Source organism: Aquarana catesbeiana, linkage group LG12 (assembly GCF_042186555.1).
Source record: "Aquarana catesbeiana isolate 2022-GZ linkage group LG12, ASM4218655v1, whole genome shotgun sequence".
NCBI classification, from domain to species: domain Eukaryota; kingdom Metazoa; phylum Chordata; class Amphibia; order Anura; family Ranidae; genus Aquarana; species Aquarana catesbeiana.
Window position 1 is genome coordinate 24,911,699 of NC_133335.1, and position 23,945 is coordinate 24,935,643.

Here is a 23,945-nt window from a genome sequence, read left to right on the forward strand (position 1 = left end):
TCAGTGCTTGCTGGTGAGAAGGGGATGGTTCATAAGTCAGCACCTTCTGGTGATTGTAGAAGAGATTTGCGGTCTGATCCAACAGTTGGTTTTCTTTTCCAGCTGGTGAAAGTTAATGTGAACCCTAACTGGATAGCATTAGGTTTGCTAAAGCTTTGTGTATCATAATAGTAAAACTGGGGGGCGCACAATACATAGATGAACCACATCCACTGAGAAGCTGACAGGCTTCACCTACAGTACCTGCATCTTGGCCCCTTTTGGTGTATCGGAGACAGTAGCTGTAGCCTCTGTTGTCACATCAGCAGATGTGGTGATCTATGTGGTGTGCGCCCTCTAATTTTGAGAAGTGAGACGTGCTCCTGTTGGGGCTGGCACCCACTGTGGAAGGATGAACGGTAGATGTTTGAGCAGCACAATTTTTTTTTTTTTACATGTGCTCAACTGTGTATCATAATTTCATTTTTATATATTGTATTTCCGGCTTTTTTTAAAAATTTTTTTAATCCTAGTGCTGCTGATCCCCTTCAGCCTTTTCCTGTCCTACATGCTCTGGCTTCAGAGATAATTGCACATCACTGATCTAGGTCGGCCTGCCCAGTGTGCGTTAGCATGATCACTTGTAATGTATATCAGGGGTGTGTGTGACAGGGTGACAGCGCAAGAACTCAACTGGGAGACGTTGTCACCTCCTAACAAAGGCCTTCATGGTAGGTTCACCAGGCATTATTTTAAGCAGCAGATTCAAAAAGCTTATAAACAGATTTTGTAATTGACATTACTATATTAAAGCTTATATGAGATTTTACTGGTTGGTTTTGGTTTTAATGAAATTGTTCGTTAATGTCAGGTTTGGTATTCAAAGTCTGCCTATAATGCTGGAAAATGACATGGTAGTGCTATGCTGTTATATAGTAATTGTAGGCGCTCTTAAGGTTTTTTTTTTTCTTTTTTTTCTTAATGTGTAAATTCTACTTCTGAAGTAGATGAACCAGCACCTCAATGTGTGAGCACAGGTGGTAGCTTGGAGGGTAAGAGCTCTGACTGGTCTGCTGGAGACCAGAGTTCAAATCCCTCTGAAGGAAAGCCTTGTGTGTCCCAGGTACTGTGCAGTGCCTGAACCTTCTGGGGGTGATGGGGCAGTGGTAATATTTCAGACCCACTGTCCTACCAGCAGGGGTTCAGGTGCTGTGCAGTATCTGGGGGGGTGTGTGTGTATATATATAAGGTGAGGCCAAGAAAAACCTAAGTACCAACTTTTTTGAATGGGGCTACCCCAGTAAGACAGCCCATTCTTATTATATATGTTGCAGTGATGTCACAGACCGTGGACCGAAGAGGAGGGGTGTCCACAACCTAATGTGATGCCTCACACATGTTACAGGCCTGTGGGGGCCTGGGACTGGAGCAGACTGGTGGGTTGTCCATGGCCTCCAGACTTTCACTCAGAGAATTGAGCTCGGGGTCTACAGCACTGTTAGGTAATTGCATTTGAGGGTCTACAGCACTTCCTGGTTACGAACTCAGGTCTACAGCGCCCTGGGTCAACACTCTTATCCTCTGAGCTATTTGCCTCTGCTCAAGCACTTATGTGTTCGTTCTCCTAGTTCAGGACTATAACAAGGTCTCAAATTTAAAAGACAAAACCAAGAATCGAACCTGCAACTCAAAACAGCTTGATGGCCATGGGCTGGCTGCTAAACCTCTGAGCCAACCAGTCTTCTCATCACCAGGGTAGTCAATCAAGACTTAGTAAGCTAAATATGATCATCGACATTCTAATAAATGGATGTGGATTCAAACCACAAACCTGAAGGTTATGCTGGACCACTGGTTTGCTGCTAAACCTCTATACCAGAACAAAGCTCTGGCTTGGAGCTCAGCAGCCAGCCCTTTGAACATCAACACTTAGTAAGTCACGACTTAGTAAATAAAATATCCATTAGTTACTAATCTCCTGACAACTATATTTGTAAAGAGCTTTTTACCCAGGTAGGTGAAAAGTGGGACTTAGAATATTTTTTTCCTTTTATCATTTAGGGACTGTTAATCAGCTTTGGCTCAGTGATTTAGCAGCCAACCCTTTAAATATCAAGACTTAGTAAATAAATGATCACCAATTTTATTAATTAATCAATCAAACAATTAATCTTTATGACATAATTGGCCGACTAATGAAGATTAGCATCCAATATCCCTGCTGGAGGGTGACAATATTTGTAATGAACCTTCTTACCCCAGGTGGGTAAAAATGGGGACTTAATATATTCTTCTTCTTTAATTATGGGCCTGTGGTCATAACTTTTGGTAGATGGGGTGTGGAACGCCAGTTTTGGACTCTCAGATTGTGTAGAGTTGATGAAAATGATCCAAGACTTTATGATGTTGAGGAACTGGGTCTTCTTCATTTTTAGAGCCAGCTTAGGAGGCTATTCACCAGGATTGGTGCAGAGTTGATGAAGATGATCCAAGACTTGAGGATGATGAGAGGAGGAACCAGATCTTATCCATTTTTAGAGCCGTCTTAGGAGCTATTCAGCAGGATTAGTAAGAGCTGTGTAAAGTGGCTGATAATGAACCAAAACGTGCTCCTTTCTACAGATGCCTTAGGGGATTAGTAGCCAGCAATGCTCAGAGATGTGGTGTTGGGAGTTCTTATCCCAGTGTCAACTCCTTAGATTAGGACCATATAATACAGCCATTATAATGCAGGTTCTTACTGTTTTCACATTAGAGTTAGATTTTGGGCTTTATCACACTTTTGGCAAAAAGTAAGTCAAGTAGACTTTCTTACATACTGGTAGAGTGATACTGAAGTGGTCATTTGTAACGACTGCGTTTGGTGTGTATGGAACAACCCACCACATTGTTTCAAACCTCATTCAATAATTGCTTTCTTTTTCCAAAACCTACATATTTCAGGCTCAGTGTAAAACTTCTTATATTACCTGTTATCACCATGGACAGTCCACTCCAGTGCCTGCCCCCCTCCCCCCCAGTCTATTAGTAGGTACCTTGTTGGGGTCTTTTGGTCCATGGTCAGTGACATCACTGCACCAACAGTTAGGGCTCATTCACATCTGTGCATTGCGTTAAAATAAAATCATCCTTACTGCATCTTTTGATGCGTCTTCACCACAACACACAGATTTGAGCAAAGCCCCTTACTGGGGCAGAACAGCCCGAAAGTAGTGCTTTACCCCATTAAAGATCCTATTTCGTAGAAGGCCATTGGGGAAGATTTACTAAAACTGGTGCACTCAGAAGCTGAATGGTCACTATGAACAGCTACACCAGATTCTAACTTCAGCTTGTTCAATTAAGCTTTGACAATAAAACCTGGAAGCTGATTGGCTACCAGATTCTATCTTCTGTGCACCAGTTTTATTAAATCTCCCCCCGTTGTGTTTCTCCCACAGTGCATAGTTCCAATAATAGGTTCTAAATCATGGGAATTTAGTGATTTTTTTTTTCTGAACGGCGCATGGAAAAAAAAACAGCTGAAAACACTGGGGCTTTACATATTTATTTTTAAAAAAATTGGGCGTGCCTGTATTTTTTTTTTCAAACAGGTTTCTGGTAACTGTTGTAAAAAAAAAAATAAAAACACCAAGGGGTGCATTTATATAAAGATCGCATAGCGACTCATCAACCTATGCTGCATTGTGTGAATGGGGCAATATTGAATGTTCTCAGGTTATTCCCTGCAATTCATTTATGAAGGAGAAAAATACTGCAATTTGGACGCTAGATGGCGCTGACTATCAAAAGGTATGCTCCTCAATGCCATCTAGTGGCAATAATGTGGTATTTTCTGCATTTAGGGCACTCGAATTCTAGAGAATATAGACTGAGGACATTCAATTTTGCCCCATTTCCAAGGAACGAACAAATGCACATGCCCTTTCAATGGAAGAACAGCTAAAAATACATCCCACAGTATCAGCGTAATCATTTATGGAATTATGATTATTATGTTATCATTATTAATGAGGATGTTGTCTTTTTCTCACATCTTCTAAAGTTAAATTCGAAAACTGCTGGAGTGACGGCATCTCAGCACACCGGGGTGTAAGCAGCAGCTCAATGGGAACATCTGAAATAAGGAAAAAAGTAGTTCTAGTACATGTAATCTCAATTAATAAACTGCTATGAGATGCATTAACTTGTTAATGTCTGTTTAAAAGTAATTTTCAAATCTGCAGCTTACAATAAAAATAATCCCTGGTGATTCTTCCGAGTAGGTCCCTGTACAGGCACTTCCTGTTATATGGTTACAATGTTCTGTCCGTGTCTCCCCAATTGTGGTCCTATGTTCCCGATAGAGACTACAAGTGGCCATTTCTATACACATTCCACAGCCATGGTCCACCGTTGTCACTATCGGGACACCCGCCATGAGAAATGTCATGCAGCCATCACTGGAGTGCATGTCATCAGGAAGTGGCTGTAAAGAGGCTGCAGGAGATCAGCAGCACTGAGATGCAAAAAGATAAAAAAAAGGATTTTAATTAAATGAAGCCAATTGTCTATAATATGCAATGCTTTATCAAACTAAATTTGATGTAAAACATGACCTGAGTGAAAGTCATTTAAAGTAAAGCAGAGATATTTTAGCGCCTATCTTGGCAGCCCATTTACTAGGTGTGTAAGGAAGAGTTACAATCTGTGCTCAAAGTTTATTACAAACAGCTATAGACTACGTCTGTGGCCCCATTGGGGGGGTTATACACTATATTACCAAAAGTATTGGGACACCTGCCTTTACACACACATGAACTTTAATGGCGTCTTAGTCTGTAGGGTTCAATATTGATTTGCCAAATTTTTTTATTTTGAGAATCTTGCAAACAAGAAACACATCTTTACAAAAATAAAAACATTTTTTATGTATGCATAACATACTGTATACACGACTAAACATAATAATAATAATAATAATGGCTTACTTCAACCTATAATATATGAACAAAAGGTTTTTTTTTTCCAACCAAGAGCAATATCACTAATATATATATATATATATATATATATATATATATATGTACAGTATAATCTCTATCTCACTAAATAGCACAGACATCTTCAAAAATCCTACACATTACTCAACTTGATTAACATTCAGACCAAGAAACATAGATTATCATGTGTATGTAGCCATTCTTCAAAATTATGTTCATCCTTGAAAATCTAAGGGAGTGTCCAGAGAGAAAACAGGGAAAGAACCCAACACCCAGAGATCAACAAACAGCAACTACAGGCCTGATATTCCTCCACGCCTTTATCCAGACCCTTTGCCGCGATCTGTCTTTCTCGAGAACCCGAATTTTCCCTATCTCACCAAGAATCTCACACACCACCACCGGAACAGGAAGGACTTTCTTCCGAAGGGATACCTGACACCGTGCATTCCAGGTGTAATATCGGACTACTAAGCTGACTAGAAAAAGAGTGTCCAAATCAAATCCCTTGCCATTCTGCAATGCTCCATACACCCACTCAGCATTAAACATGCTAGGCAAGAAAGGAATATTCAGAGGCTTCCCCACCTTTTTATAGACTTCTACATTGAAAGGGCACTGAAGCAAGAAGTAGTCCATGGTTTCCACTTCACCCTGACACTCCGCTCTTGGACAACCGCAATTGTCCAAAAAGTGGCACTTCACGTTCCCCCTCACATAGAGCCTACCGTGGAAAGTGAGCCAGGCCTGGTCCCTAAATTTCAAGGGAATCTGCTCAGAATTTATCAAATGTAAACCCTCCCTCATAATATGAGTTGGGCAATCCCTTAAGGCCAGTGGAGCATGAAAGACAGTACCCACCATCTTTTCACCCAGGAGTCTCCTAGGGAGGGACCTGATATTCTCCGCTGTCACATACCACAGTCTAAGAATTTTCAGGCAAGGGGCAACATAAGCCGGGAGCTTACCATGCTTGACCCTTAGGCTTTTCACTGGCCCACCACTCTCCCAACAGCCCAGAAATGGTCTAAACCAGATCTGGAAAATACCTACCCATCCAGGCAGTCTCCCTGCTAGCATGTTACCAAAATTATGTTTCAAAAACATCAGAGAGAAGAACACAATTGGGTTGACCATCCCTAGGCCACCCTTCCACCTAGATAGGCAAATCACATTCCGCTTCACAAGATTCAGCCTGTTCCCCCATAATAATTGGAAGAAACAACTATAAATCCTGGTATAGCAGGACTCTGGCAAGATGCAAACAAAGCGGACATACAGAAGGGTAGGAATCAGGTAGATCTTAATCAAGTCCACCCTTTTCCTTTAAAGAGAGCCGCCACCCCTTCCAGCATTTCACCTTGACATCAGCATCATTCAGCCTGGCTTCCCAAATTGACTTACTGTAATCATCAGGGCCAAACTTGATGCCTAATACATTGACTTTCTGCTGAGGCCTCGGGAAGGTGTCCGGAAGTGCAAAGCTCTCACCTCCCTCGCTCACCCAAAAAACGTCACTTTTATCACGGTTGGAGCCTGATGCCTCGGAATACTGCTCTATAACTGAGACCACCTCCTGTGCCTCCTCTGTCCCAGAGATAAAGACAGAAACGTCATCAGCATATGCTACAAACCTCAAGGACGGCTCACCAGTAATGCTCACCGGCACACCGCACAATGGTCCACTCTCTAGCCTTCTGATGAAGGGGTCGATTGTGAACATGTATAGCAAAGTGCTCAGTGGACACCCCTGGCGCACCCACGATCCAACCCTGAAGGGCCATCCAACCCAACCGTTAACAAGCATGAAGCTCTCTGCATAAAGCCTTAAGCCACCCAATAAACCTACCCTCCAGCCCATACTTGTCAAGGAGAAACCAGAGGTACTCATGATCGACACGATTAAAAACCTTCGCCTGATTCAATGCCAGCAAATACTTTCCCCAGCCTTCAGCCCTGCAATGTTCCAGAGCCTCCCGTACAGCTAACACCTCTGAAAAAGTGCTCCTGTCCTGGACCGAACAGTGCTGCTGAGAAGAAAGCAATCTGTCTGCTACAGACAAGCGCCAAAAAATTATCTTTGCCAGAATCTTTCTATCGACATCGAGAAGGCTACTGGGGCGCCAATTCTGAATCAGAGGGATCCTTGCCTTTTGACAACAGAATCACAGCAGATTGTCTCATGGAGGGAGGGAGCGAACCCTCTTGCAGACAGCCGTTAAATACCTCCACAATATAAGGTACCAAGCTGGATTTGAAAGTCTTATAAAATTCAGCCATCAGTCCGTCTGGCCCAGGTGTTTTCATGCTAGCCAGACCGTCTATAGCTTTCACTACCTCTCCTGTTGCGATTGCCCCCGTCAAACTTGCCAGCAGAATGTTATTTCCCAGACCTGGTGTAGAATCCAGAAAACTTGACATCTTTGCCCGATCGAGGTACATCTTCCCCAGAAGATCCACATAAAAAGACCTTGAGACCTCCATGATCCCTGACCTGGATTTCGTCAAGGAACCCGTACTATCCCTTAGCCCAGGAGTCTCCAAACTATGGCCCTCCAGCTGTTCAGAAACTAAAATTTCCATCATGCCTAGTCATGTCTGTGAATGTCAGAGTTTTACAATGCCTCATGGAACGTGTAGTTCCGCAACAGCTGGAGTGCCGTAGTTTGGAGATCCCTGCCTTAGCCCAACAACCATCTTAACTGCTGCTTTTTGTTTGCAGTTCTGATAAGCGTCGGGCGAGTGACATTTCCCGCAGTCCCTTTCAAGAACCAAAGAAGCGTGCCGATTATATTGATACTTCCTAAGGAGAAGTTTCACCTCAGAGATTGCCCCTGAGTCTCCACCACTTGAGACAAGGCAATCAAGTTTTCTCTGCAGCTGCTGGTAGGCAATGTACTTACCAAGCTGTTTCATTTTTCATATGGCCTTGAAAAACCCACTAATCTGGCTTTTGGCAAGCTCCCACCACTCCAACTTACTGCTGCAGAAATCCAGGATGGTTACCTGAGCCTGAAAAAAATCCTCAAAAGATTGTCTTACCTCCTCGTCATCCAGCAGAGCCGAATTCATCCTCCAAATACCCTTTCCTTTAGGTGGCATATCTGAAGCATTGAGAATGACAGACAGCATAAGGTGATCAGAGAACTCCACCATATGACACTCAGGAGCAGAAAAGGCAGAGTCCCCCTTAAAAAAACAAAACCTATCTATCCTGCTCTCACAACTGCCCCGCTTAAATGCGTACCCCGCGCTGTCTGGGCAATGCTTAATATGCGCATCTTCCAGACCTGCTTCCCTGGCTATTGTATTAAGAAAGACGCTATCATATATCAGGCTGTCAGTGGAGCCTTTCCTGTCTTTGGGCCTAGTAACGGTGTTAAAATCACCTCCAAAGACAACTTGCCGAGATGTAAAAAGGAAAGGCTTAATCTTTGTAAAGAGGCATTTCCCATCCCATCTAGTGTGTGGTCCATAAATATTTATTAAACGTGGATCATGCCCCTTCAGATAGACGTCCAGACCATACACCTTTCAATCTCTACCTCGATAACCCGCCGACACGTTACCATGCCAGTAAAAAGTACTGCAACTCCGCTGTAAGGCTCAGCCGCAATAGACCAGAAGGAGGGCCCAAGCCTCCACTCCCTCTTTTAGCCGGGTCTCTTGCAAAAATAAAATATCAGCATCCATCTCGCTGAGCAAAAATAAGGCCATATTACGAGCCCTTACAGATTTTATGCTGCCAACATTAATCGTTGCCATCTTTATCGGAGTGGGAACTGCCATCAGGATGATTGAGGTAGGCGTTTCTTAGCATGAGCTCCCTGCCCCCTTACTGGGGACCTTGACCTCTTTAGGGAACACTCTACCTCATCCTCCTCCATCTGAGACACGAATTTAGAAGACTCCTCCTCCCCCTCAGATAAGGACCCAAACTTGTTTCCCAGAGGCAGATCATCTACCTCTGAAGGAGGCAGAGGTCAGCACTACCTTATTCCACCTTCTCCCCACCTTGGTCCACTCTCCCTCCTCCCCTGAAGCATTACCCTGAAAGGCCTCATCTACATCATTAGCAGTGGCAACTTCCCCCTTCTCCACCTTAGAACCTCCACTAGAGGTCTTACGTTGCCTCAGGGAAGGCCCCGAGGAAGCTGCCACCTCAGATCTGCACGAAATCTGCACCTTTGGCAGCCTCAGCCAATCTGGATGACTTAATTACATCTGGAACACTGGGCACCTTAAACACTGAGGAAGAACACACAACAGAAGTAGACACAGACACAGTAGGGAGCCCAGACTGGGGAGCAGACACAAGAGGGGTCACACCTTCAGATTGGGAAACTGACACCTGGGGGGGGGGACTCAGGACTAGCTGTTTCAGCTCCATCAACCCCTTGCTGCCCCCCATGTTCCTCCTCCTCCATCCTCAGCAGTTCTTCCACCACCTCCGGCTGATTATGGAGGGCTTCAGGCAGGGCAAAGGCTATAGGGTTGACCTAACTTGTTACAGAGATTACAATGAATACTACTGCAGTCCTTTGCAACATGCCCTGAGCCAAGACAGGGGGAACATTTCTGCACAGAACATGAGCTTGAAAAATGCCCCTTTTCACCACAGCGATGACACAGCTTTGGTTGCCCTGCATAAAAAGTAATAATCCTGTCATGACCTATAAAGGCAGATGAAGGGATGTGCTTAACAACATTACCTGTGACATGCAGTTTTACTAACACCGTCCATCCTCCTGTCCATATCCCCCTATCATCTACAACTTTCCTCAAGGGGGCTTGGACATCTGCATAACTCCCCAACCACACCACCAGATCCGCAGCAGGAATGGACTCATTACGTACTAGAATGGTGACGTTTTTGTATAATGGCTGGCGAGAGACTACTTTGGGTGACAAACCTGCTCACCTTGGGGACTCCTTCCACCTCTGCTCATACCTCTCCCAAAAGACATCTAATCCTTCTGCCTTGACAAAGGAGAGGTCATACTCATATGACCCAACTGGGCAAAAACCTTTTTGGTAGGCATAGTCCTGAGCACAAAAGCAGAGGTACTGACAGAAAAAGAATGCACCCACTGATGAGCAATAGTGCATTAAACTGATGCTGCTATTAGCCGGATGCTGAGTAAATGTGTCTTGGGAATGCCTGTATCACCACACACTCACATGCCCCCGTCTGCTCCTGTGTCCCTCCGTCAGCCAGATGAAAGCATGGCAATGGAGGCATTATAACCTTTGCAGTCCTGCTGATGAGGCTGCATTGATGGGCACTGATTGGCTGCACTGATGGACACTGATAGGTGGCACTAGTGGGCACTGATGAGGAGGCACTGGTGGGTACTGAGGCGGCACTGATGGGTCGCACTGGTGGGTGGCATTGATGGGCGGCACTGATAGGTGGCACTGATGAGCACTGATGGGTGGCAGTGATGGGCACCACTGCTAGGTGGCACTAATGATGAGGCACTGATGGGCCCTGATTGGCACCACTGGTGGGCATTGATAGGTGGCACTGATTGGTGGCGCCGATATACACTGGTGGGCACTGATTGGTGGCACTGATATGCACTGGCAGGTGGCACTGGTGGGAACAGATTAGGTGGCTGTGGCTCTTCCTTTTCGGGACCTATGTCCCTTTTACAGAAGCTGGTGATCGGCTTTTTTTTCTCCTCATGCTGTCAGCGCGATGGACACTGATGAGGCAGACATGATGGACGCTGATGAGGCTGCACTGTTGGGCACTTATTGGCACTGATGAGGCTGAATTGATAATCAGTGTAAATGTCCCCTGTCACTGAGACAACGACAAGTAAATGCCGATATTTGTTTACATGGGATCCGCTGTGATTGGACACAGCTTATCACATGGTAAAGAGCCAATGTCACTGGCTCTTTATCTTGTTCGGTGATGCACTGTGTCCGTGGGGGCGTGCATGAATGGCATGACCAGGAGTACGTCATATGACTTCCACCTGGAAGGAGGAGCCTCTCGCCCATCTGTCAATCTGCTATAGGCCGGGCAGGAACTAGTTAAATGTGATAGAACCACCCACCGCATGAACTGTAATGTCAGTCTGTATCCAACCAGACAGGGCCCACACTGCACAGTTACTGGTGGGTCTAAAGGAGATCGTGCAATCAGATTGCAATGTGTGTGGTGAGCTTAGCAGCCTGTGATAGAAAAAAAGCAGGAAAAAAAAAAGAAAAAAGAAGGAGTTCAGACAGGACCGGTCTCTGTGCAGCTCTGGTATTAAGGTCAAGTCGCCCAGATTTATGGAGGAGATTTCAGAAAGGCGGAATTATCAATGTGAAAAGAGGAAGCGATCTGAACTTCTATAAAACAAGTCAATAAATGTTTCGCTGTGTGTGTGTGTGTGTGTGTGTGTGTGGGGGGGGGGCAATAAATCAGCTCTACTCCTTGGCAGTGAACCTGTATCTGACATGCTGACTTTAATGATGGAAAGTATTTCTCCCGCAGGAGAAGATGCCTTGAGGGGGAGCACTTAAGTCACTGGATATCATCAACTGCTGCTATCACCACAGTCACCTTATGCAGGAATTTTTGAATGAACTGTCTTCAAGCTAGGACTTTCACAATATTGATCTTTATTATCTACATTTTTCACAATTGGTATATTTTTGACACATTTGGTTATTTTATTTTTTATTTGGTATATATTTTGTATATATATTTTTGGCACACATTACACTTGGTCCTTATTAACATTGATTGCACTTATGGTAAGAAAGGGGGTTGTGATTGGACCCCCAGCTTAACACGCCACTTGTACACGGTGGAGATATATTTAACCAATACATTGTGCTGGGTATGGACTGAATAGAGACTCCTTACTAGCCAGTGATACAGCTGGAAGAACAAATTGGTAATATATGGTCAACCCCTTACACATTAGGAGGGGGGTGTGTGCTGATACACTTATTATTTATATAATTAACGTCACTACTATTCACTATGTATGATATTTTCTGCTACACCTGTATATATATACACTTTGTTGGTACACCTGTATAATTTGGTTGTATCCTCTGGTACGGGATATCTATCCCATTGGGCACATATACAACTTATATACGGTTCTGTAATAGCACATTTTTAACTCACTTCTAGGAGAGCACACAGTTAATATATAGCTATATAGCTAACACATAACTGGTACGTATCCAACATAGGTAGCGCCACTTGCCCCTATCCATATATACCTTACATACAAATCACTATATTTTATACACTTAAAAAAAAAAAAATGTAAAAAATAGAAACACTAAAAAGCAAATACTAACTTTATCATTAGCATTCCATGTGTAATCAAATTAATTCCTCTTATAAAAGGAGAAGTCTAATATCAGGTAAAGGGCATCTCCGCTAACACAACGTCATAATCATATTGAACACATATAATAAAATAATTTCGTTTAATGTACCCGGGAAAACATCTGGAGAGGTGTGAATTGTTGCTCCTGTGTGTGGTCACTCATCCCCAGCATGTCACAATGCACTGGGTGTGATCCAGGAGGAGGCATTCCACTCCCACAATGCACTGCAGGCACCTGAGTACTTCTGCAATGTCTGTAGGCGACACAAAGTGAAGAAGACCGCAATTAGTAAAGCTGCTTTATGACAATAACAGCCGCAGGCACAGGGGAAAGTCTTGTGCAACACAGTCATTGTTTAATTCATAGCTCAATGTTTTGGGTGGAGATTCTGTTATAATGACTGTGTCCTGATCACCCCAGGTCATGGGTGGAAGGCGAGGGCACCGATGTTTATAAAAGGGGACAGGATAGGTGATAGATCCAACTTTCTTACTTTAAAATGTCACATTGTTTCAGACAGGTGGGTCATAGGAGAACCTGTCATCTACAACACAAGGCTTGGACATTCACAAACGAAACAAAGTAACAGTCTCTGCAATTCTCACATAGATGTTTCATTGTTCATGATGTCCCCTGTAGGCTTGGTTCACACTGGAACTGGCTGCGGATCGCACAGAAGCGCTGTGCGTCACTGTTCCCCGTTTCAGGGACGAATCAGGGCCGAATCTATGCCTGCATTCCGCCCTGAAACGGAGCCAAAGACGCACAGCGTTTCTGTGCAGTGAGCTCCGCAGCTGCAATGGAGATATGTGAACCGTCTCCATAGGGAGCCAGTCACATTCTCCTGCTATGCGAATTGGATGCGGAGAAACCCACATCTAAATTTGCATAGGTGTGAACCCGGCCTCAAGGAACAGTCCACCTGGATGTGATATTTTAGTTGTAGGTGGAGAATGGGGAGTCGGCCCCTGGCTTTTTATAAGTCTTGGATGCTCCAATGATGAGATCTCCTTGCCGTAGTTCCTAACCCTGCTCCTGTCCACCTGGGAGGTTTGGGTGTCTCTGCCCACCTTTGTGTCCCGACTCCTCTTCTTACATTCTCCATAATATAAAGTAAATATAAGTAGGGATGGTGGGAATTCCTCACAATGGGCACAGCAGGTGTTACAGGCCCAGGGAACTCAGCACAGGGATGGTGGGAACCCCTCATTATGGACACAGTAGGTGTACAGACCCGAAAACTCAGCACAGGGATGGTGGGAACCCCTCATAATGGGGACAGCAGGTGTACAGACCTGGGAACTCAGCACAGGGATGGTGACAACCCCTCACAATGGGCACAGCAGGTGTACAGACCCCGGAACTCAGCACAGGGATGGTGGGAACCCCTCATAATGGGCACAGCAAGTGTACAAATCAAGGAACCCAGCACAGGGATGGTGGGAACCCTTCATTATGGACACAGTAGGTGTACAGACCCGAAACCTCAGCACAGAGATGGTGGGAACCCCTAATAATGGGCACAGCAGGTGTACATTACATTACATAGCAGGTGAGGTTGAAAAAAGACACAAGCCCATCAAGTCCAACCTATGTACAGACCTGGGAACTCAGCACAGGGATGGTGGGAACCCCTCATAATGGGCACATCAGGAGTACAGATCCAGGAACTCAGCACAGGGATGGTGGGAACCCCTCATAATGGGCACACCAGGAGTACAGTTCCAGGAACTCAGCACAGAGATGGTGGGAACCCCTCATAATGGGCACATCAGGTGTACTGGCCTAGGCACTTAGCACAGGGATGGTGGGAACCCCTGATAATGGGCACAGCGGGTGTACAGACCTGGGGAATCAGCATAGGGATGGTGGGAACCCCTCATAATGGGCACAGCAGGAGTACAAACCTGGGGAATCAGCATAGGGATGGTGGGAACCCCTCATAATGGGCACAGCAGGAGTACAAACCTGGGAACACAGTCAATAATATATAATATGCAGCTTTCATTATAATAATCCATGATGATCCTTCCTTGAGGGTCCTTGTTTAAGCACTTCCTGTTATAGAGTGACAACCCTTATAACTTTCTAAGCCCAGTAGATAGGAGCAGTGACAATGATACACACTCATAGAATCCAGAGAATAGGAATGACTCCGTGTATCAATGGTTCCCAAAAACAGAAGGCAGCTTATATATGACTCAATAACACCACCAACTCCCCTGACCTCAAAACATTGTTTGCAATTACTGGACCATTTCCATCCTGGGGGATTACAAGCGTCTCAACAATTGGAAGCACATCTTTTCATGCAAGGGGAATTCCCCACTTCACAGAAGAGTGAAGGATCCAAAGAATCAGCCATAAATCATTGCTGGATGAAGATTGCGGAAATTTCTTGGCTAGAATCATACTAGTATATAGATAAACCCCCTCACTTATGGAGAGAATCAAAGGAGGAGAACTTCAGCCTCTACCAATAAATTCACCTAGGTGGAAATTGAAGGACATGGAAAATGGAAGGGTAGAAGTGACGCTGTTCTGATGTGAAGTATTTTAAACCCCTGACTTATGACGTGAATTCCTGGTATAGTAACTGTGCAGATAATGCAAAATAAATGTGCAAATGATCTGAGTGATTATTACAACAACCTGGTGTACTGTTACTAGAATACAGATTGGTAACCAATCCAACCCGTGATTATGATATATTCCTCTTGTGCAAAAACCGCAATGCTAAAAACAATTATCTGCTGTGATAATTAATAAGTCGTTTATGAAAAAAAAATAAAGTGACAGGTGCTTTTCACAAATGCTTAGCAGAGGAAAAAACAGTGAAGCGGTTACAAGTAATATGAGTGACATGAATGTAAACAAGGTGGGAGCAATGAGGGGCCAGCTGCAAGGAGACTCTCTTATGCCTTACACAGCAAACACGGAAGCAAACAGTTGAAATAGAACCAAAAGGGTTTTTCCTTTGTGCTACACAGTGGCAAATACCGTGCAGGTGTAATACCTCCGTGTGGGGTGAATGATTCCGGAGAGTGCATTTCTTATGGGGCACCTTTTAAGAAGCAGTGAATAGCGTTTGTGAAGAGCACCTGTCACTTTATTTTTATATCACTTTTTTATATCACATTTTTATGACATTTGGACTTTCCAGTGCACCAGCACTTTTTTTTATTAGAGGATATCATATGTGCTTTATGCTTGTTGTCATATATGATTTATTATCACAGCAGATAATTGTTTTTAGCATTGCGGTTTTTGCACAAGAGGAATAGGTAGGGTTGTGGCCTCCTGTCACATGATTCTTGTTCGAGAAGTTTAAGGCTGGGTTCACACTAGAGCACGGAGCGGCTCACAGCAGGGGGTCCAGTGTGTCTCCCTTCACCGGTTCAGGTCAGATTTCAGCCTGAATTTTTGGCTGAATTCGGACCTGAAACGGACCAAAAGACGCACAGGGCTCATGTGCAATTCGCACCGGAGCCACTCCATAGAGAGCCGGCCAAAATCTCCTGCTATGAGACACCCACATCCAATTTGTAATAGTGTGAACGTTTCTGCAGGTTTGGATAGCGCCAAGTATGAGGGTTTGTTTAGCCAATACCAAGGTCCAATGCTAAATACATGGATGAGTGTCAAGAGGGCAATTAGACCTGCTGTTGGCGGTCTACCCTGTGCCAGTTTAACATGTTACATGTTCCACCGATCCTCCTTCCCTGTGACAGCAGGCGGGGGATCCTCTCTCCACACCTGCTGTCACAAAATGCAGCCATGTGGGGCTCCGCCTGCATGGCCAAACCATTCATTCACAGTTTACAGTGAATGAAAAGACTACAAGTATCGTCAGCCATTGCAGCTGACGGGCCTGTAGTTTCCAATGAACCACGGGGTTGCTGGTGAGCATCTTCATAGTCCATTGATCTTCCTGCTCTCAACTGCCTGCCCGCCTGTACAATCAGACAGCTATCCTGAGAATCTGCAGGAACCAGACTTTGCACCCACAATCTGCTGATAATGGGTGCAATGCTCTGAAGGCTCCTTAGATAAAAAAGAGTGGGTGGAGGGGGAGGGAAAAAGGAGGGGGGGGGGGAGAGTAGAAAAAAAATGAGGGGGGAGGAGAAAAGAGTAGAGAAAAAAAAGAACAGAGGAAAAGAAATAGAAAGTGGGACACAAGAAAGGAAGACGTGAAAATGAGAAGGGGCTTGAGAAAATGAGGGGACAGAAGGAAAAAAAGAGAAGGGGACATGGAGGTGGGCAGGAGGGGTGGGTAGCAGGGGCGGCTGCCCTGGGTGCAATGATTTAGTAGGGGCGCCTTCCGTCTGTTACAAGGCTGGCAGGAGTAGTGACAGTGGCAGGGATTTTGACAAGCAAGTTACTTCTGGGTTTAGGATCTCCCAAGTTTGTACATCATAAGCGGAGGAGGGGGGCACAGGTTGGCATTTTTGTCCTGCGCTCTGGATGACCTTGTCCCGGTACTGGAGGAGAAGGGGTGAAGGAAAAGAAGATGGTAGGAAGAAAAAAGGAAAAAAGTGGGGGAGAAGGAAAAAAAGAGAAGGGGGAAGAAGGACAGGAGAGGGTGAAGAAGGAGAAAGGACAAGAAAGGGAGAAGAAGAAGGGAGTGGGGAATAAAGGGGAGGGGGATAAGAAAAAAAGAGGAGGGGGGGAAGGATAAAAAGATGGGGGAAGGAGGAGGCGAAAAAGTAGAAGGGGATGTAGGAAATATGGGAGGTGGGAGAAGGAGAAGGAGGGAGGGGGAGAAGAGGAAAAGTAGGAGGAAGAGGGGATCAGGAAAAAGGAGCATTAAAGAGGGAGAGGAGGAAGAAGGAAAAAAAGAGAGAGAGAGGAAGGAGAAGGGGGGGGGAGGAGATTTGGATAAAAGGAGGGGGTACAAACTTGGACACCCAGCATTCAAACTTAAAGGATAACTAAAGGTTCATTTAAAAAAAAAAAAAACCATGTCATACTTACCACCTCTGTCACAGAGTGGCCCCCATCTTCCTCTTCTGGGGTCCCTGCGTGGCGCTCCTCCGCTTCTTGAGTGCCCCGTTGGAGAGCCGCTCCCCCTTGGGGCACTCGTGCGGGCACGCTCCTGTGTCCTGCTGCTGCTGCATCTATTGACACAGACACCAGAATTCGGCCCGCATCATTGGATTTGATTAACAGCAGCAGGAGCCAATGGCTGCGCTGCTATCAATCTATCCATTTAGAACCTGAGACACCGGCTGGAGCTGGTGTGCTCGTCCCCGGCGCTGGAAAGACCGGGTTCAGGTAAGTAAAAGGGGGGCTCTGGGGGGTAGCTGCATCACAGAAGGTTTTTCACCTTTATACATTGAATGCATTAAGGTGAAAAACCTTGAGGGTTTACAACCCCTTGAAGTCCTAGATCATGCCATGGAGAAGAAGATGTACAGTGACACAGACACACATAGTTCACACAGATTTTCTATCAGGTCTATTCAACATCCGAGTAAATGCTTGTTGGACTGATAAAGCAAATAAACAGGATAAAGATGTAGCACCCTGATGTTTAGGCAGGGTTGCTGGTAAATTTATTTGTCAAGTGATAGTTGCCTTGGCTAATTGTCAGGAGGTCAACTGACTTCACCCCAATTCTGGAATTGCTGCACTTCTCTCTTCTGCCGCTAGGTGGCCAGGTTCCAGATTGCATTAGATAAGACAAGGGCATTGCAAGGACAGATTAGGATTGAATGGGGTGTCTCTTGGCCTGCTGGGAGAACCTATTTATTTGGGTGGAGTCAGGTGATCAGGGTGTCTGTGCCACCTGGACGGCTGTCTGGGTGGACGTGTGTCATATTGCCCCGGGCTGCTAGCTGAAGCAAATACCTGAGCAGTATTCTCATCAGCCAGGGACGGTGAAGAATTGGGAAACTTCAGAAACTTCAGAAAATGCCAGGGACCCAGCCAGTGGAGGTGACCCTTGCAGAGCATTATTTTGTGCCAAGCCAGGGACCAAGCAGGCCAGCGGGGTGACGCTTGAGGAGTATCTGTGAGTGCCAGGCTAGGTACCCAGCAGGAAAACGGGGGTGACGCTTGAGGAAGATACTGAGTGAGAAGATTGGAAGAGCTCAGGAGATCCAGTGGCGAGTGGATCTAGTAGTCTAGTGAAAGACTGGGAGCTTAGCTGAGTGAAGTTCTACAATAGGAGATTGTAGAAGAAGTGGAGGAGTTAATTGCAACTTTGGTTAGAAACTGTTACAAGATTGTTGCCATAGGAGACAGCGGTCCTACTCAAGCAGATGTGGTGTCTTGCTGGATGCCTTTCCCTGCATGGCTGTCTGCCTATAGAAGTCTCGGAGTCTGCTAAATTAACATTGCATCTACTAAAGGGTGTCCTGGCCCCAACCCTCTCTCCCACAGTTCCGTTTAAAAGACAATAAATATCTTTGCATTCAAAAAGTGTCTGGCGCCCATCAATCCACCTTGCATTACATCCACCATGCCTTGTAACCCACTCTACACAGAAGGATGTCAGCTGTCCCTTACTCTGGAGGTCACCATTAGACCTAAAGAGGCCCGGGACTTGGCTACAATAACAATGTATTCATTTACTGAGAATTACATGTGCCACTGAAGCAAACCTGCCCCAAGAGAAACTCACAGATTCCCGCTGGTGATCTCTCCTGAAAATCTTTCAGTACATTCTATATCATCGAAACAGAACATTAATACTTTATATTTATTATATCTACTACCTACTGATGACTCTAGTGCAGGGGTCTCCAAAGTTTTTTAAAGAAAAGCCCAGTTTACTGTCCTTTAGGGGGAGCCCGCCTGTGCCCAGTGGGGGTAAACAATGCCCAACCTTTGGTATTAGGGGAGAAATAGTGCTCCATTTTTGTTGTCAGTGGAAGGAATTATGTCCCATTGTTGGTGTCAGTGGCAGGAGTTATGCTTCAAGGGCTGCATACAGGCAAGCAAAGGGCCACATCTGGGCCCCAGGGCTGTAGTTTGGAGACCACTGCTCTAGTGTACGGTGAGCTGTAGATGCACTCATTTAAAGTAGGGGTTCTGTGAGATGTCATCATTTTTTCCTGAGGTAAAAAGTTTGAGAAAGGTTGGATAAAGGTGTTGGTGTGGGTATAAATGATGAGGTATTTTCCTGACACCCGTTAGAACTGAAGTGGCTTGGATAGGCTAAAAAATGTCTTCAACATCGCAGAACAGGTCCAGTTGACTGGATTTTCAAGCATCACCCCCTGGCATTTAGCTTTGGGACCGTCCATTTACTCCCATTTTTATCAATAAAGTTGCATAATATATTACTACACGACGGCGTGTTACTGCGACGCTTATCCTTGGAGCTCCCGCTCTACTCTTTTAGATATGGCTGCATCGCTCATTTATAGCTACAGAATAGATTATCTCTGTTAACTCCGCTTTACATTCTACTATCATAATTCTTATTGTGTGCAAATCCCTTACATTTTTTGTTTTAGTATTTCCTGATTACCTTTTTTCTTTTTTACCTGAGCACCAAAAAAGTAGATTGCCTATAGAAAAAAACATAATAAACACGAGGGACAGAAATGACCTGTTGAAGAATGCGGAATCACTAATCAGCTGTATCTAGTATTTGTTTCTTGACTTTTACTGTAACTCCCCGCCCCCATCCACTAGGCTGGAGGAATTGGCAGACACTGCCAATCAGGTTGGTTCACATTCCTGCAGCTCACACTCTTCCTGGTTCTTCAGTTTAACTGTGTACGAAAGTTAAGGTGATCAGGAAGTAAGCTCTGAGAAAAAAAAAAAAAAAAAAAGAAGCGTACAGACCGGAGTCAGTGCAGGGAACAGACACCATGTGGATCAGACCTGCGGAATGGTAATTACCAACATCTGGGCTGGTGAGGTTGGCACAGATCTGAAGACCAGATGGAGGAATTCTTTAGGACGCACCTGCGCTGCATGGTGTACATTTGGGATAAGATTTGGCCTCCCCCAGAGCCAAACAGGTACCAATCAGAAGCCGATCAGAATGTGCCAGGCGATAAAACATTGCAGCCAAGCACCTTGCCCAGGATGGACATGGTGACCACCCTCTACGATTTTGAAGCCAGAACCCCTGATGAGCTGACGGTAAAAATGGGAGAAGAGCTCTGTAAAGTGGGAGATGAAGGGGATTATATCATGGTCAGGAAGTTGACAGGGACTTTGGACATGGGACTTGTGCCAGCCAATTATGTGACGCCGTTGGAGTTCTCCAATAATGCCACCATGACTGACTCCCCATCAGTCTTTACCGCGCCTAGTCCAAGCTGGTCTCGTCCTCAGAACACCTCAAACCTCATCAATGAGCCGTAAGTACCAGCTTTGGGTGATGGGCAAATTTAAAAAAAAATAAAAATGAGATATATATATATATATATATATATATATATATATATATATATACACACACACAGGACCAGGAAACTTAAAACTAACAAAAAGAAAGACAAAGATTAATAATATTCACAATTTGGTAAGAGTTCCTACTCCTGTAAATTGAAGTATAGGAGCACCAAATGTATTACCTTGAAGACTGGATACTTTAATTTACTGAAACACTCATAAAACATGTCCAGATGTTTCAGGGGTCTTAAAATGCCTTCTTGTACAGTATGCCATCTGTAAGACCACTACCAGCTCTTTGTAGACAGTTGATTCCCAGTTAGGCTGACTTTAAAGACTCACTGAAGCCCTATCTCATCCATAAGTGTTCAGCAGGTGGCCAAAGTCTCAAGTCTTGAAGAGGGGGTGGGTATTATAATACCGCCAAAATGCATTGGCATGTTTGATAAAATAACTAAAAGTCTTTAGCACCCCATCTACAGACGATTCAGGCACCCCTACACCCTTGACATACAACTTTAGGTCATCAAGGTAAACCATAACCTCCACAGACTGTTCACACTGATCCAAAATTGTCACTAATTCTGTCATGATCCAGTGTTGCCAAAAACACCACAACAAACAGTCATACCTGTACATGACATTGTCGTCTAGATAACGAGGTCAAAAGGCGGTTCAACTCCCCCTGGGCAACTATAGGCAACATTGTCTAATGGAGAAAAAAGAGAATTCCAAAAATGACATCAGGTCGGTTTACTGGAACTGAATATTGCCAGACTCTCCTTTGTGGTTCTAATCTCAATACTATTGAACATAAATCAACCATTCTTCATTTTTTCTTAACCACTTCCATACCGGTCCTATTCCGGCACTCCTCTCCTACATGTGAAAATCATCATTTTTTTTGCTAGAAAATTACTCAGAACTTCCAAACAACATATATGTTTTTTAGCTGACACCCTAGGGAATAAAATGGAGGTTGTTGCAACTTTTTACGTCACACAGTATTTACGCAGCAATTTTTCAAACGCGCTTTTAAAAAAACAAACAGTTTCATTTAATTAAAAAAAAATAAATTATATATATATATATATATATATATATATATATATATATATATATATATATATCAGTAAAGTTAGCCCAATTTTTTGTATAAAAAAAAAGGATAAATGGCGCTAGAACATACAAACATGCATATAAAGAGTCCAAAGTAAATGTGAAAAAACATCCAGGGTGTGATAGTCAATAAAATTATATATATATAGAAAAATTGTATGTATATATATATATATATATATAAAAAAAGTCACTGAAATTAAAGATCTGATAAAAAGCACCAGCGGCAGCTCACTTGAGAGTGGAAGCAGGCAACTCTGAAAAAACAATGTAAAAAACAGCAAGAAGCGCCAATCTAAGTGCAGTATCATGAAACTTTAATGAGATAATTATAAACGGACAAACAGCCAAATGGCTACTCACAAAGATGAAATAGGTTAAGGCAAGGACAAGTAATGGGTCCAGGGACGTCCTCCTCAGATGTGGGCAAAGTGCATGGTGCAGGTTCTCCTGGAAGCGCTGTCCACGTTAGGATGTGCAAGTAGTCACCGGGGTCATCGCTGGGTGCTGGGCTGCAAAACGATGGAGGTGTCTGCAAAGACAACCAGCGTCTAAGCGGACATGGAGAGCCAGAGCCGTCGCAGTAGACAGGAACCGGAAGACAAGCGTGGAACGCAAGGCACTTAGTCCAGGAACCAACAAAGCGGAAGTGACGTATGGACGTCCCTGGACCCATTACTTGTCCTTGCCTTAACCTATTTCATCTTTGTGAGTAGCCATTTGGCTGTTTGTCCGTTTATAATTATCTCATTAAAGTTTCATGATACTGCACTTAGATTGGCGCTTCTTGCTGTTTTTTACAATTTTTTGTATAATGTGAAAGATGTTACACCGAGTAAATAGATACCCAACATGTCACGCTTTAAAATTGGGCAAGCTCGTGGAATGGCGCCAAACTTTGGTACTTGAAAATCTCCATAGGCGACACTTTCATTTATTTTACAGGTTACCAGTTTAGAGTTACAGAGCAGGTCTTGGGCTAGAGTTATTGCTTTCGCGCTAATGCTCGCTGCAATACCTCACATGTGTGATTTGAAAACTGTTTACATATGTGGGTGTGACTTGCGTATGCGATCGCTTCTGTGCGCGAGCATGCTGGAAAAGGGGCACTTTAACCACTTAACGACTGCGCCATAGCCGAATGGCAGCTACAGCGTGGCTCAATAACTCTGGCAGGGTGTACATTGACATCCTCCATGGGGCGCGCACCCGGGAATATCCGTGACCGCATCACGGTAAATGGTCACTGAAAGCGGCCGTTTACCACGTGATCGCTCCGTCAAATGATAGAGCGATCACTTGTAAAGAAAAACAGCGTCATGTCCGGTTCCTCTCTTCCCCCTCTGTACCGATCGGTACAGTGTGAGCGGAGAGGGGAGAGATCGGGTGCAGCAGCACTGTGGGCTGGATGTGTAGTGCCCACAGCGCTGATCTGTGCCCATTGCAGCCATATCCATCCATCCCTAATCAGCAATACTCATCCATGCTCATCCATCCCTAATCAGCAATACTCATCCATGCTCAGCCATCCATCCCTTATCAGCAACACTCATCCATGCTCATCCATCCATCCATAATCAGCAATAATCAGCAATACTCATCCATCCATCCTCAGCAATGCTCATCCATCCCTAATCAGTAATACTCATCCATGCTCAGCCATCCATCCCTACTCAGCAATACTCATCCATCCATCCATGCTCAGCCATCCCATCCACCCCCATCCATACTCAGCCATACCCAGCAATACTCAGCCGTACTGAACCATACCCAGCCACGACTCATCCATCCCCATTCATGCCACATCAGTTCTCATCCATGCCACATCCATGCCACAACAGTGCCTCACAAAAGTGTAATAGGTAGTCAAATTAGATTTGAAATTTATGCCCCTAGAACACCTGATGGCGCTCCCTGCATGTTGGGCCTCTCTATGTGGCCAGGCTGTGTAAAAGTCTCCCACATGTGGTATCACCGTACTCAGGAGGAGTAGCAGAATATATTTTGGGGTGTAATTTTTGGTATGTACATGCTGTGTGTTAGAAATATTGTATAAATGGACAACTTTGTGTAAAAAAAAAAAAAGTGTTTTCATTTTCTTTACACATTTTCCAATTTATGGAAATTTATGTATAATGTATGCTCCAAGAACGCCTGATG

General features: G+C 44.5%; 1 protein-coding gene and 1 long non-coding RNA gene across 2 annotated transcripts in view; one reads left to right on the forward strand and one right to left on the reverse strand.

Moving 5' to 3' along the window:
- Window positions 1-3,686: 3,686 nt before the first annotated feature.
- LOC141114012 (uncharacterized) lies at window positions 3,687-22,408 on the reverse strand. The gene is made up of 3 exons (XR_012236852.1): window positions 22,149-22,408; window positions 21,298-21,375; window positions 3,687-4,096 (listed from the first exon to the last, which is right to left on the reverse strand). It is a non-coding gene; the product is annotated as an uncharacterized lncRNA (long non-coding RNA).
- The window catches only part of LOC141114011 (tyrosine-protein kinase Srms-like), a 64,122-nt gene continuing 60,110 nt past the window's right edge, over window positions 19,934-23,945 (forward strand). The window contains exon 1 of the mRNA XM_073607432.1: window positions 19,934-20,632. Coding sequence (XP_073463533.1) covers window positions 20,208-20,632 — 425 coding nt within the window. The 5' untranslated portion in view covers window positions 19,934-20,207. The remainder of the gene's footprint in view (window positions 20,633-23,945) is intronic.